The sequence below is a fragment of the Danio rerio genome, chromosome 21 (assembly GCF_049306965.1).
Source record: "Danio rerio strain Tuebingen ecotype United States chromosome 21, GRCz12tu, whole genome shotgun sequence".
Lineage (NCBI taxonomy): Eukaryota > Metazoa > Chordata > Actinopteri > Cypriniformes > Danionidae > Danio > Danio rerio.
The window spans coordinates 12,177,887-12,189,545 of record NC_133196.1 but is presented as its reverse complement, the minus strand read 5'-3'; the positions used below and the strand labels follow the sequence as shown (position 1 = coordinate 12,189,545).

At 35.1% G+C, this 11,659-nt stretch overlaps 1 protein-coding gene across 35 annotated transcripts in view; it reads right to left on the bottom strand.

Moving 5' to 3' along the window:
* Nucleotides 1-600: 600 nt before the first annotated feature.
* Nucleotides 601-11,659, bottom strand: part of znf532 (zinc finger protein 532) — a 50,614-nt gene continuing 39,555 nt past the window's right edge. For 30 of the 35 annotated variants that reach the window (XM_073935809.1, XM_073935831.1, XM_073935817.1 and 27 more), the window contains one exon: nt 7,679-8,486. In XM_073935809.1, coding sequence (XP_073791910.1) covers nt 7,968-8,486 — 519 coding nt within the window. In that variant the 3' untranslated portion in view covers nt 7,679-7,967. Of the gene's footprint in view, nt 4,750-7,678; nt 8,487-11,659 lie in introns of those variants that run through there. The other 5 variants (XM_068215998.2, XM_073935833.1, XM_073935820.1 and 2 more) reach the window with 1 other exon arrangement.

Sequence of the window (11,659 nt, the reverse complement as noted above, 5' to 3'; positions counted from 1 at the left end):
TGGGTAAATGTCATTTAAAATTTTGAATGCTACTTCTTTAGCCTTTGGAAGAACCGGATGTGTTGAGTATCGTTCTCTTATTTTTCTTGCTTCTTCTTCATTGAAATCTTGTAGAACATATTTTCTCCTTAATTGTCATGGAAAGTATTGTTTTGACAATACATTTCTATGAAATGTAATGTCATTTGCCATTAAAAATTGTTTTGAATTTTTTTTTTTAATTCATTAACCTGAACATTGAACATCTAAAATGTAAGACAAATGAGTCAGATTTTTTTTTATTATGAATTCATAGACTGCAGATATCCAGTTTGTTAAAATGCAGTTTCAGGTTTTCAAGATGAAGAAATTCGAAACATCAAATTCAATATTCTTAAATTCAAAACAAGAAATTCAGATTAAATAAAAAAATATTATAATTCAAATGAACATAATTGAAATTCAGATTGTTTTGGCATATTTTAAGCTGCACAGACTTTTAATTCCTTGTAACCAGATCAAGAACAGTGGCTGTTGGACATTGCTTTCAAGCTGATTAAACAGGGCTAAGCGAGTGTGGCATTTCTCAGGTGCAGAAAAAAGCTCCAAACCTGCTAGATATTTCTGTTTATGTATCATTTATTAATGATAATGTTTTTTGCACAAACATAGAACAAGGTCTACCGAACATCAGCAAGACATTCTATAAAACAGAACAACCACCGTGAATGGCTTCTCTCATGCACACGTGTCCTCGTTTATATGCGAAGGAAAGCAAATTAAAGATGGAATTAAGGACAAGCCAGAATAAACAAGAATGAAAGGGGAATGTGTGGGGGGTGAACTAAAATGATACAAATCATTTCTCATTTTGAGAAAAAAACATTCATTAATAATGAAGGCAGCATTTGTTGCTCCTTTTCCACATTTGTTCACACTTAGCATGTGAGTTGGTGGAATAACATACTGGAGAATTTCCATGACATGCTGTTGTTTTAAAATGAAATAAATAAATAAAAAAATACACATTAAGCTGACGTCAAATCTAGATCTGGCTTATGGCAAGCTGTTTTAACATTTAGCAATGGAACTACCAGGATTTTATTACAAAAGCAGTCATTCTGACCATTCAAATAAGACTGAGCTTTTATTGTGATTTTACAATTAAGCTTGGAAAGTCCGTCATCGTATGTTATGTAGTCATCATCCAAACAATACATATTTATACAACAGTTCTTGATTCTGATTGGCTGATAGCCATGCAATATTCTGCAATAATAGCACTTGTACAGCCTCCTACCCTTTTTGTATTACTCTGCCCGCAAAGAGTGACAGCAGATCAATAAACTTACTACAGTTTGACAAATATTGCAGCTGTTGGACAACATAATGTACTTTGATGGTTTTTAGACAAGAATGTAGTTGTGCAGATTGCAACTATGCAGTTTATTCATAAGGATAGTGCCTATTTTTGAATATTTATAATTTCAGAGATACAGCGCATTGACATCCATTAGCCTGTGACACTGAGCAGAGCAAAGACAGTTGATTATCCGTCACAAGATGGCGACAGAGACTGCACAATAAGCCCTGCATAATAAAAACTCAGCGTAATTTCAAACTACAGCTGATCAAATCATAATAAAACTTGTTGATCTCTCTCTTTTGTATGTTGTAGTGCTGTATTTATATCATAGTAATCTGATAGTGTTTGCTTTGCTTTGGCTTTTTCGAGGTTAATTATTGTGATCTCCCGTTTGCAATAGAGATATACTGGGGAATCTCTGTAGACTGATGGCATTTCATGCCGCTCAGCCTTATAATCTTAAAATGTCAGCAAAATCACCTGTTTTATCATCAGTTTAGACATTACGCTAGAGAATCATTTAAACACTAGCTCTGAAGTGACGTTGGTGAATTAGTAACTGTTTCTGCTGTTCTGGCGTCTGCTGCAGATGTGAATGTATGGCGGAAGAAAGTAGTTCCTCATATAAAAGGATTTTTTGGAGACTGTTTGATTTTCTTTTTATATACATGATTATGTAGTCGAACTGTTGTATAAACACAATATTACACGAGTAGCAGTGCAATATGGCAGTATATTGTCACTGGTGGGACACCAAGGCACACCTCCCACCAGTGCCGATAAACAGCCATATCACACTGCTACTCATGTGATATTACTCATATATAGCCTACAATTACAAATGACTAGACTGTTTCTAAAAGTGCAAACTTCACTTTAATCTAACAAGTAAACTTTATTCCCCACATTGTCTGCATATGTTGCTTTTGAGAGGTTTAAAGAAATGTCTGAAGTAAATTTAAGTTTGACTATAGAAAGTTGCTAGGCAACAGAGATATGCATATTCAAAAGCACAGGAAAAAGTAGTGCATGCTGAAATGACTGCGGTCAGTTTGACTGTTATGGCCATAGAAATACTCCAAACCCATTTGTGTTTTGTAATTTCAGAAAAATAAAAATGTTAGAATGAAACATACACACATTTAAGAAAAATCAGGGTACAATATTTATGTGAGTTTTATTTTAACAGTTACTAAATCAGAACTTAAGAATGAATCAAAATGACTGGCTTGGTGGTTCTAGTCTTAAACTGTACTAGTTTACATTTTCATGCTATTAGTACTTATCTTTTAAAATACAAATGCAAATACTAGTCATTTGATATTAATACTTATTTTATTATTTACTAGAATTACAAACAATATTTTTATTATTACTTTCCTAATTATTGCCATTAATTTCTCTGGGGATCTGTTAAGGATCAGTTTTGAGAATGTATTCATGTTGTGAAGTAGTTTTTAATATTTTAATATTCATTAGGTACTAGTACTTATTTTATGGACACAATTACCTATCATTAGCTAAAAAGTAATATTCATAGCTACTGAACACCTATTACTAATATCTAACGAATACTAGTGATATAAAACTAGTATTTAATAAGTGTGAGTACCTAATAAGTGCTAGTATATAATAATTGCTACTATGTAATAACATGAACTAGTATGCTAATAATAAGTTAAATGATCTAAGTTAAATAATGATAGGGGTGTAACAATACACTTTGGTACACTACGATAGTGTTGTTGTATTTGTGGAGCGCCTAACTAATGGAGTAACAGTAAAGCGAATAGAAAAAAAACTGTTTGCGTGTCTAGAAAAACTAAAAGAATAGTAGGGTAGTGGTATGAATGCAATTTAGACGTACTGCTTTCAATATGTTGTCACAATGTTGGCAGCTGTAACAAATTTGAACCCCTTTCATACTACACGCAGTAATACTATACAGAACATATTTTTTATTGGTTGGGAATATGTTTACATTCAAACGTAGAACCTACGCGAGTTGCCAGCCTGATCTCACGAGAAAACGTAAGTATTTTACGTTTTGCCAGTTTAGTGGCTAATTCGTACGAATTCAGTCGTACGAAATTGTACGGTTTTAAAAAGGAGGCGTGGCACCAAACCCCACCCCTAAACCCAACCGTCATTGAGGGTTGAGCAAGTTGTACTAAATTGTACGAATTAGATTGTTCGAATTCATACGAAATAGCCACTAAATCAAAAAGTTACGAATTGCCGTGAGATTGCGTTGGAGTAGTTGTAGTAGCAGTGTCTATAATAATATATAATGATGATAATAAGTGCCATTAACTCATCAATTTGCAACTAATTAACTAGTAAATATGTGCTGGATAAATAGAAATTAGTAAATAGGTGCTATTAACTAAAAAATAAGCACTACTATCTCAAAAATAGCATGAAAATGCACACTAGGAAAGTTTATATCAGGGGTGCCCAAACTCAGTCCTGGAGGTCCGGTGTCCTGCAAAGTTTAGTTCCAACCGCAGGCTAGCTAGTCAAGCTCTTACTAGGCTTTCAAGAAACATCCGTGCAGGTGTGTTGAGACAAGTTGGAGCTAAAATCTGCAGGACACAAGCCCTCCAGAACTGAGTTTGGGCCCTGGTTTATATATTGGCATATATAAGCTTGCCATATTTGGACTTTGAGCACCAGAGGCACTTTACCACACTACAGTATATAAGCACTCATGATTTATTGAACATGTATAGGGAACTTTGGTTTAAAGAAAATGGGCACAGTGGACATATTTAAGATTTGTTTCACCTACAGGCTAATTCCCCATATCTGCAGGACATAGTGATTTTGGATTCATAAAAGCTTCCAAAGTACTTAAAAATGAAATGAAAATGAGATAAGAAAAGTCAAGTGGTTCTTGATAAGCCACCGTAGTGTGATAATGATCCAAAACATACACATAAATCAAATGCTATGATTTGGAACAAGCTGCCTGAGAAGAAATGAAGTTATGAGAACCGTCCGGGTGTGACGATGCGTTCAAATTAAAAAGCACATATCGATTCGACACGACATCCTGGCAGTGGCTGAGATATATAAATTTTAAGATCTACTTTCACATCTTGTTCTTCTGTAGTGCTAAATTAAAGTACAACTAATTCACGGGAACAGAAATGCACCATTAAAAAAGCCTTCAGGTTTCAGTTCTGTTCACTAATTTTCGGCTGCTTGAGGAAACACTCTTCCTGCTCTTGGATTCAAGGTTTGGGACCGATTGTCCTTTTGAGTACAAAATATCTCGCTAAGAAGCGTAACAGCGACATTTTCTGCACTTTTTTAGCAGCAGTTCAGGAAATGGGAGTGAAAGTGCATCTCAAGGGACAGCCATCTTGACAGTATCTGCTTCCACAAGAAAACAACAAGAACTGTCGAAAATATAGAAAATAAGAAAACAAATCTATAAAAACACGCATACAAACATCTATCAGAAAGTATACAAAATGTGTTCTTGTAGATAATTAAATACACGTAAATCAGTTTTATATATTACACATCTTTAAGCACACATTCTGTGTGTATAGTCTTATACATTTTGTATATGTATATATATATATATATATATATTTCTATATATATGTATAGGTATGCACAAGAAATGAGCATACAATGAGGCAAGAGTGATGAGATTATAACATGAAACACTTCTGTACGACCCCAATTCTGAAAAAGTTGGGATGCTTTGATTATTCCAAAGTTTTCAAAGAGTGTCTCATGTCTATAAAAGCCATTACATTTTGGAGGCATGAGACGTTCTTTGGGAGTGCAGCTGTTCAAGACAGTTCTAGAGCTAATAAAACTGAACCACTTTGATGACAGACTTTGGCTGAGGGATTTTAAGGCTGATTTATACTTCTGCATCTAGCGCACACCTTCACTTGGTTGCATTGCCCCCATCGTGGCTGACCCGCACCTTTCAAAAAAACGTAACTACACGTTGCAATGGCGCGTAGTGCAAGCTCTGTAATTGTTCGGCTTTGTAGCTGTGATAAGTGTGGGCGTTGCTGAGAGCCCCGAGCCTGATGGAGCGAGTGTTTCAAAGTGTCAAGTCTCTGGAAGGAACTTCAGATGGAAACTTTTGTTTTGTGTTTACCTTATGATTAATGTTGTTGCACGTCCGCCGGTTCCCACCTCTGAATGAGGTTTAGCTACTTGTACCAAAAAAAAAAAAAAAAAAAACACCGGCAAAAAAAGTCAACACAGAGGAACAAAAAAACCTGCTGCCAGCTAGCGTTTCAGAAGTGTTATCGCAGAGCAACACAAACAGCATGCAGAAGTATAAATGTATGACTACGCGCAAGGCATCTGCTGTGGGTCATAATGATCACTAAACCAGCCTTTAGAATGATCGAAACAACATTTCAGATGTTTTACAATGTGGTCAGTCCGCTGCTTTGTGCATTAATGTCGTCCTATTGCACCCATTTTTGTTATCACATGATTTAAGATTTTTTATGTGCATTCTGGAATTTATTGGGTAATTGTCTTTCAATCATAGTTTATGTAATTTTTTAAAGTTACTTATAATCAGTTGTGTGCACATTTTTATTATGCGCGTTTTCAAAATTTATGCACATCTTGACATTTCCATTAAGCATTTTTTAAATTACATTTTCCACATTGCACATAAAATAGTTGGTTGCTTTTTTCTCCAACATTCTTCAAAATATCTTTTTTTTTTGAGTAAAAAATTCTTGAAAACTTTCTGATCATCTACTTCTTGTGGTTCTAAACTTTTATTTTTGGGTGAACTATTAATTTAACAATCAAGGCTGATTTATACTTCTGCGTCGTGTGCACACAGATGGTCCGACACAGCCTTTGCACAGTCACAGACCAGCACATCTCTCAAAAAAGTACACGTCACAACTATGCGTAGCACAAGAGCTGTGAATGGCTGGCTTAGTACCGTTGACTAGTGTGGGTGGTGCCGAGAGCTGCGGGAGAGGAGCGAGCCCATTGGAGCAAGTGTTTAACAAGTGTCAAATCCTGAGGAAGAGCTCCTAATGAAAACTTTTGTTTTGTGTTTAGCTTATGATTACATTTGTTGCACGTCTGGTTCCTGCTTCTGAATAAGTGAGTTTGAGCTACTTGTACAGTAAGGTAGCATTAAAGGGGTGGTCCAGAGTGTAATTTTAAGACTTGGTTGTGTTGATAAGATGCAAAGCAATGTGTGCTCATGTTTATTTGTTACAAAAATTATGTTTTTTTTTTTCATACATCTTACTTTGATTATATACAGCTACTTAACTAACATGAAAATAAATGTCATATTTCCTAGTTCCTTCAAAAGACCCACCCTCAAAAAACTCTGATTGGTCAGCTAACATAATGTGCTGTGATTCCTGGATTGGCTCCACGTCACCAGAAAAATCTTTACATTAGCATATGCTTATGCGCTGTGTAAACACTGTCAGTCAGAGTAGCTGTTAGCCGTATCGGTCTGTGCCTGAATCAGACAGAAAATGAAGAGGACACAGCTGAACCTCACGCCTGCTCTCTAAAATAAAATCTGACAAATGCCTTTTACATATATTTGGGTTATAAGCATGTGTATTAATATGAAACATTCATATATCTTTTGCGAGTTTGTTATTTAAGACGTAGAGCGCAGGAAAAGTGGCCGCACAGAAAGACACTGCAGCGCTGGTGAAGACTGTGGGTGTTTACAGCGATTTGATGGATAAATATGAATTTGTAGCTAAACTGTTAATGGTGCCAAACAGCATTTTCCGTTGTTTACATTTTTGCTACAACATACCGCTAGACACTATGCATGTAATAGATTATTTTAACAAATAAACACACAGGTTGTGACTCACGGTCCACAACTTATGGTTGGAGCAGCTCCTTCTTTCAGTTTTTAGCTGAATCCAGCACTGAACTGGGAGAGATTCTGGATGCTGTCCTTTGTCAAATGCTAGTTATATATTTTTTGTATTCTCTGGAACATAATTAAAATTAAACTGTAAGCACTTCTCTCCTTGTGTTGTGTCCTTTCGAAGCCCAGATACAGAAGCAGAACGAGCTCTGTAGAAATAGCAGCATTTAGACGGCATTTTAGCTTTTTCTGCTAGAACATTATAGCACTACAACCTGAAGCGTTTGTGATCTCACTAGCCAGGATGTATTTTTTTTGCAGTTCCCAAACTTCATTCTCTGTAGGTTTTGCTAAGCTAACTCTGTAAAAGCCAATGTCTCCCTTTATATTGAACTTGGATTGTGTTACATTCAGATATGTTGTTTATGTTCACACAGCTACATTACACATGAACTAAAGTTTAAAATATGATATCGTAGTGGACCACCCCTTTAAAAATGAAAAACTCGACACAGAGGAACATAAACCCCCCCCTGCCTTGCTAGCGTTTCAGAAGTGTTATTGCAGAGCAACACAAACAGAATGCAGAAGTATAAATGCACGACAACGCACAAGGCATGCGACGATCACTCAATGCAGAAGTTTAATCCAGCCTTCACACATTCTTGATTCTATTGCATTTCACAAAACACCCCAACCTTTTGTACCAGACTTGGGACTGTACAATATACAAACAAGTACTTTGTTGTAAACCAACCTCCGTTCTCACTTCTCAGCTGCGCTCAGCCGCTTGGACTTAATGAAGGCCATTCCGTGTGTCCGCATGTGTGTGTTTAAGGCTCCCTCTGTATCGAACGTCTTTGAACATACTTTACATTGAGTGTCCGGGATGCCACCATTGTCCTCAGGGTTTGGAGTGTTCTCCTGCTGCCCGTTGTGCCGCCCGAATCCCTGCGGCTCTTTCAGCTTGTGCACGATGAACAGGTGTCGTGAGAGCGAATGGTGCGAGGTGTAGCACAGGCCACATTCGCGGCACTGGAAGGACGAGACGTCAGTCTTGTGCTGGGGAATGTGCTCATGAAAACGCACAATGTCTTCAGTGGTGAAGCTGCACACGGCGCATTTGTGCGTTTTGAAGACGTTGATCTTAAGTTTCTTTAGAGGTTGTAGGGACGAGCCCTTCGGCCGCTGACAGGAAGTCACGTCTCCTTTGGGTTCTTCCACATCCTCTTGGCCATCAGCGTCTTCATCTTCAGAGTGGAGCTTTCTTTTAGGACTGGGAACCTGAGATTGTGAAATGACAAGAATGAATAATGCTAGGCAGGAATGATAAAAGGTTAGTTGGAAATGCATTTGTTTTTTAGAAATTCTGTGTGATCATGATAAGCTGATAATTATATTATATTATATTATATTATATTATATAGAACTTTGAGAACAACAAATACACAAATATACTTCATTGAACATGTACACATGGGCATGACCTATATACAGTACTATATAACTGTAGGTTAACTATGCTTATATATAATGGGCTCTATTTAACAATCTAGGCACAAAGTCTAAAGCACATGGTGCAAAAGCATTAAGGGTGTGTCTGAATCCACTTTTGCTATTTTATGGTTGGAAAAATGCGTTTTGCACCCTGGCACATGTTCTAACAGGGTTGTGCTTATTCTCTTAATGATTTATGGCTGTGTTTTGAGCATAGCGTGCATTAAACCAATCAGAGTCTCATCTACTATTCCCTTTAAAAGTCAGTTGCATCGCACCATGGCGCATTTGCCATTTACATAGCGGACTTTGTAAGTGGAAAAACTGATTACTTCACTAGAGAAAAAAAAGTTAAATAGATCATCTGCAGCACGAGGATAAAGAACGAGCCTCCTCCAATCTGCCTCCTTACTTCCTCTTTACCTTCCTCTTTACTCCTTTACTTTTGTGAAGCGAGGAAACATTGTTGTACGCACTCCACTGAGGACATCCATTAGCCTACATATTTAATTTTGTTTGTTAAGCGCAAAGATTTGTTTGAAAACTATTTCTAAATTCAGTTCTAATTTTCAACAAACTAATAAATGACCAATAATAACCAAGGGTGGTAAAAAAAAACTGAGTTACATCCAAACACATACTATTCTTATGCCACATTTAGTGACACATCCTTCTTCAAAACCCAACAGGTAGACAAATCTAAACTTGTTTATATTAAAACAAATATAAATATGCATATAATAAAATATACTGCAAATAATAATAATATACAAATTTAAATTGTCATGAATAAACTAAAAAAGCCACAAGAGACGAGGCAGGTGTTTTTATATTTATGTAGAAAATAATAATTTTTGTAACATTTTAATCCTTTAATTGTTTTCATATGTGAAGATGTTTGTGTATTGCTGCACATCCTGTGAATATTAAGCAATGTGTAAGCGCTTGAACCCACATAGGTCCATAGCTATTGCGTTCTGCGCTGGACTTTAAACCTGCTTTTAGTTGATCAATGGCGCACTCTATTTCAGTTCTACAAAATAGCAACACGCCAACAATGCGCCATAACACATCCATTTTAGGCCAGCACACCCATGAGTCCACATAGTGGCACAAATGGATTTACTATTTAAACAACAAGGTCCAAAAAGTCAAAATTACTGTTGCACTGGTCTGAAAATAGCAACAAATCACGCCATACACGTCTTGCTCCTCATTGCGCTGGGTGTATGATAGGGCCCAATAACTTTAACTATTAAAAGCTATTAGTTACTAGTCATTTACTTAAAGTTATTAGTAGCTAATACATTTATGTTAAATAATAACCTAAAATGTTCTGGGTATGATTGTAATGCAATAATTGGCACATTTTGTAAAGCTGCTTTAAAACAATAATTTTTGTGAAAAGTGTTATATGGATAAACCTGAATTGAGTATTATATTTTATTTAGTGCTAATAATTTGTATCATATACATGTATATTTTATATTTAAATATAAATAATAACTTTCTCAATTATATGCTTGTATATGTATATTAATATATGCCTGTGTGTATTTAGATATACACTCAAAAAATATACACCAGAAACTTTATTTTGGATTTGATTAATTGCAATTAATTTTTGCCAGACACTAGTTATATTATATTATACTACCCAATGTGTACAATATGAACTACTATTGAAAATATCTTATTTATAAAGCCTTAAGCATCAATCTAAAACATTCTGGGGGATAATGGTAAACTGACAATTATTTTTATGCATTGTCAGATGATATTAGCAGAAAAAACATTTATAAATTTGAGTTTCAGATCTACATTTGCTAACACATCACTAAGCTAATCATTGTGTGTTAAATGTTATTAACAGTAAATGGAATTGAGCTACACTGAAATAACAATGAACAGCTACTATGATTAGCCAATGTTAACTACTATTAATAAACTGAGAGCCAAATGTAATGCTCATGTTGAGTGACTATTATTAGATCACATTTGTTTCTAAATTTGCACTGGGGGTTATAAAATATTAGAATATAAACTTAAAATCACTAAAATATTTAAATCATTATCAATGAAAACAATCTGGTATCAATATATTGTGCATCTTTCATAAAAATGACTAGATGTTTATAATGTCAAAAGTCTGGGGTCAGAAATAAATACTTTCATGTGGCAAGTATGCGTTAAATTGATTAAGAGTGACATTAAGACATTTATAATGTTATAAAATATTCTTTTTCAACCAAACAGTTCTTTTGAACTCTCTATTCATCAAAGAATGCAGAAAAATAAAAGTATCATGCTTTTTAATGAGAGGAAATGCTTATTATGCACCATGCCAGCATATTAGAAGAAGCCTGGGAGACTAAAACAGGAGTAATGATACAGAGAGTGAAATTTCAATACCTTTTAAGACTTTTTTTAAGACTCTTTCCATACATTTTAAAACCTTATAACCTCTTTTTAACTGGAAACACTGGCAAGATTATAATTTACAGTACATTTACTAAATATTAATGCAAGAAATTAATCCAAAACCAAAACAATATTCATATACTGAATAAAAATCTATTAAATCTAGCTAATTAAGCAGTTTGGTGCCTGTAGAGCTGCAGAAATAATGGTGCTGCCTTGGTTACTGCAGTAAACAAAGCATGATGTCAAATCTAGTTGGATTTTAATCATTTCATAAACTACACAGCATCCTGATTTTCACAGATTTAATTCAGGCAAATTTTAGCATTCAACAATACATTGCATAATCAAAAATGATCTAAAATTGAATACCTTGCAAAATGGCATCTAAGACTTTTTAAATACTTTTTAGAGGCCTTAAATTTCTTTACATTGATTCAACTTTACCTGACTCCGGGGACACCCTGTGATTGCAAGAATGCAGTTATTGCTTCACAGGAATACATTTACTTTTAGAAAATACTGCAATAAAATGAAGT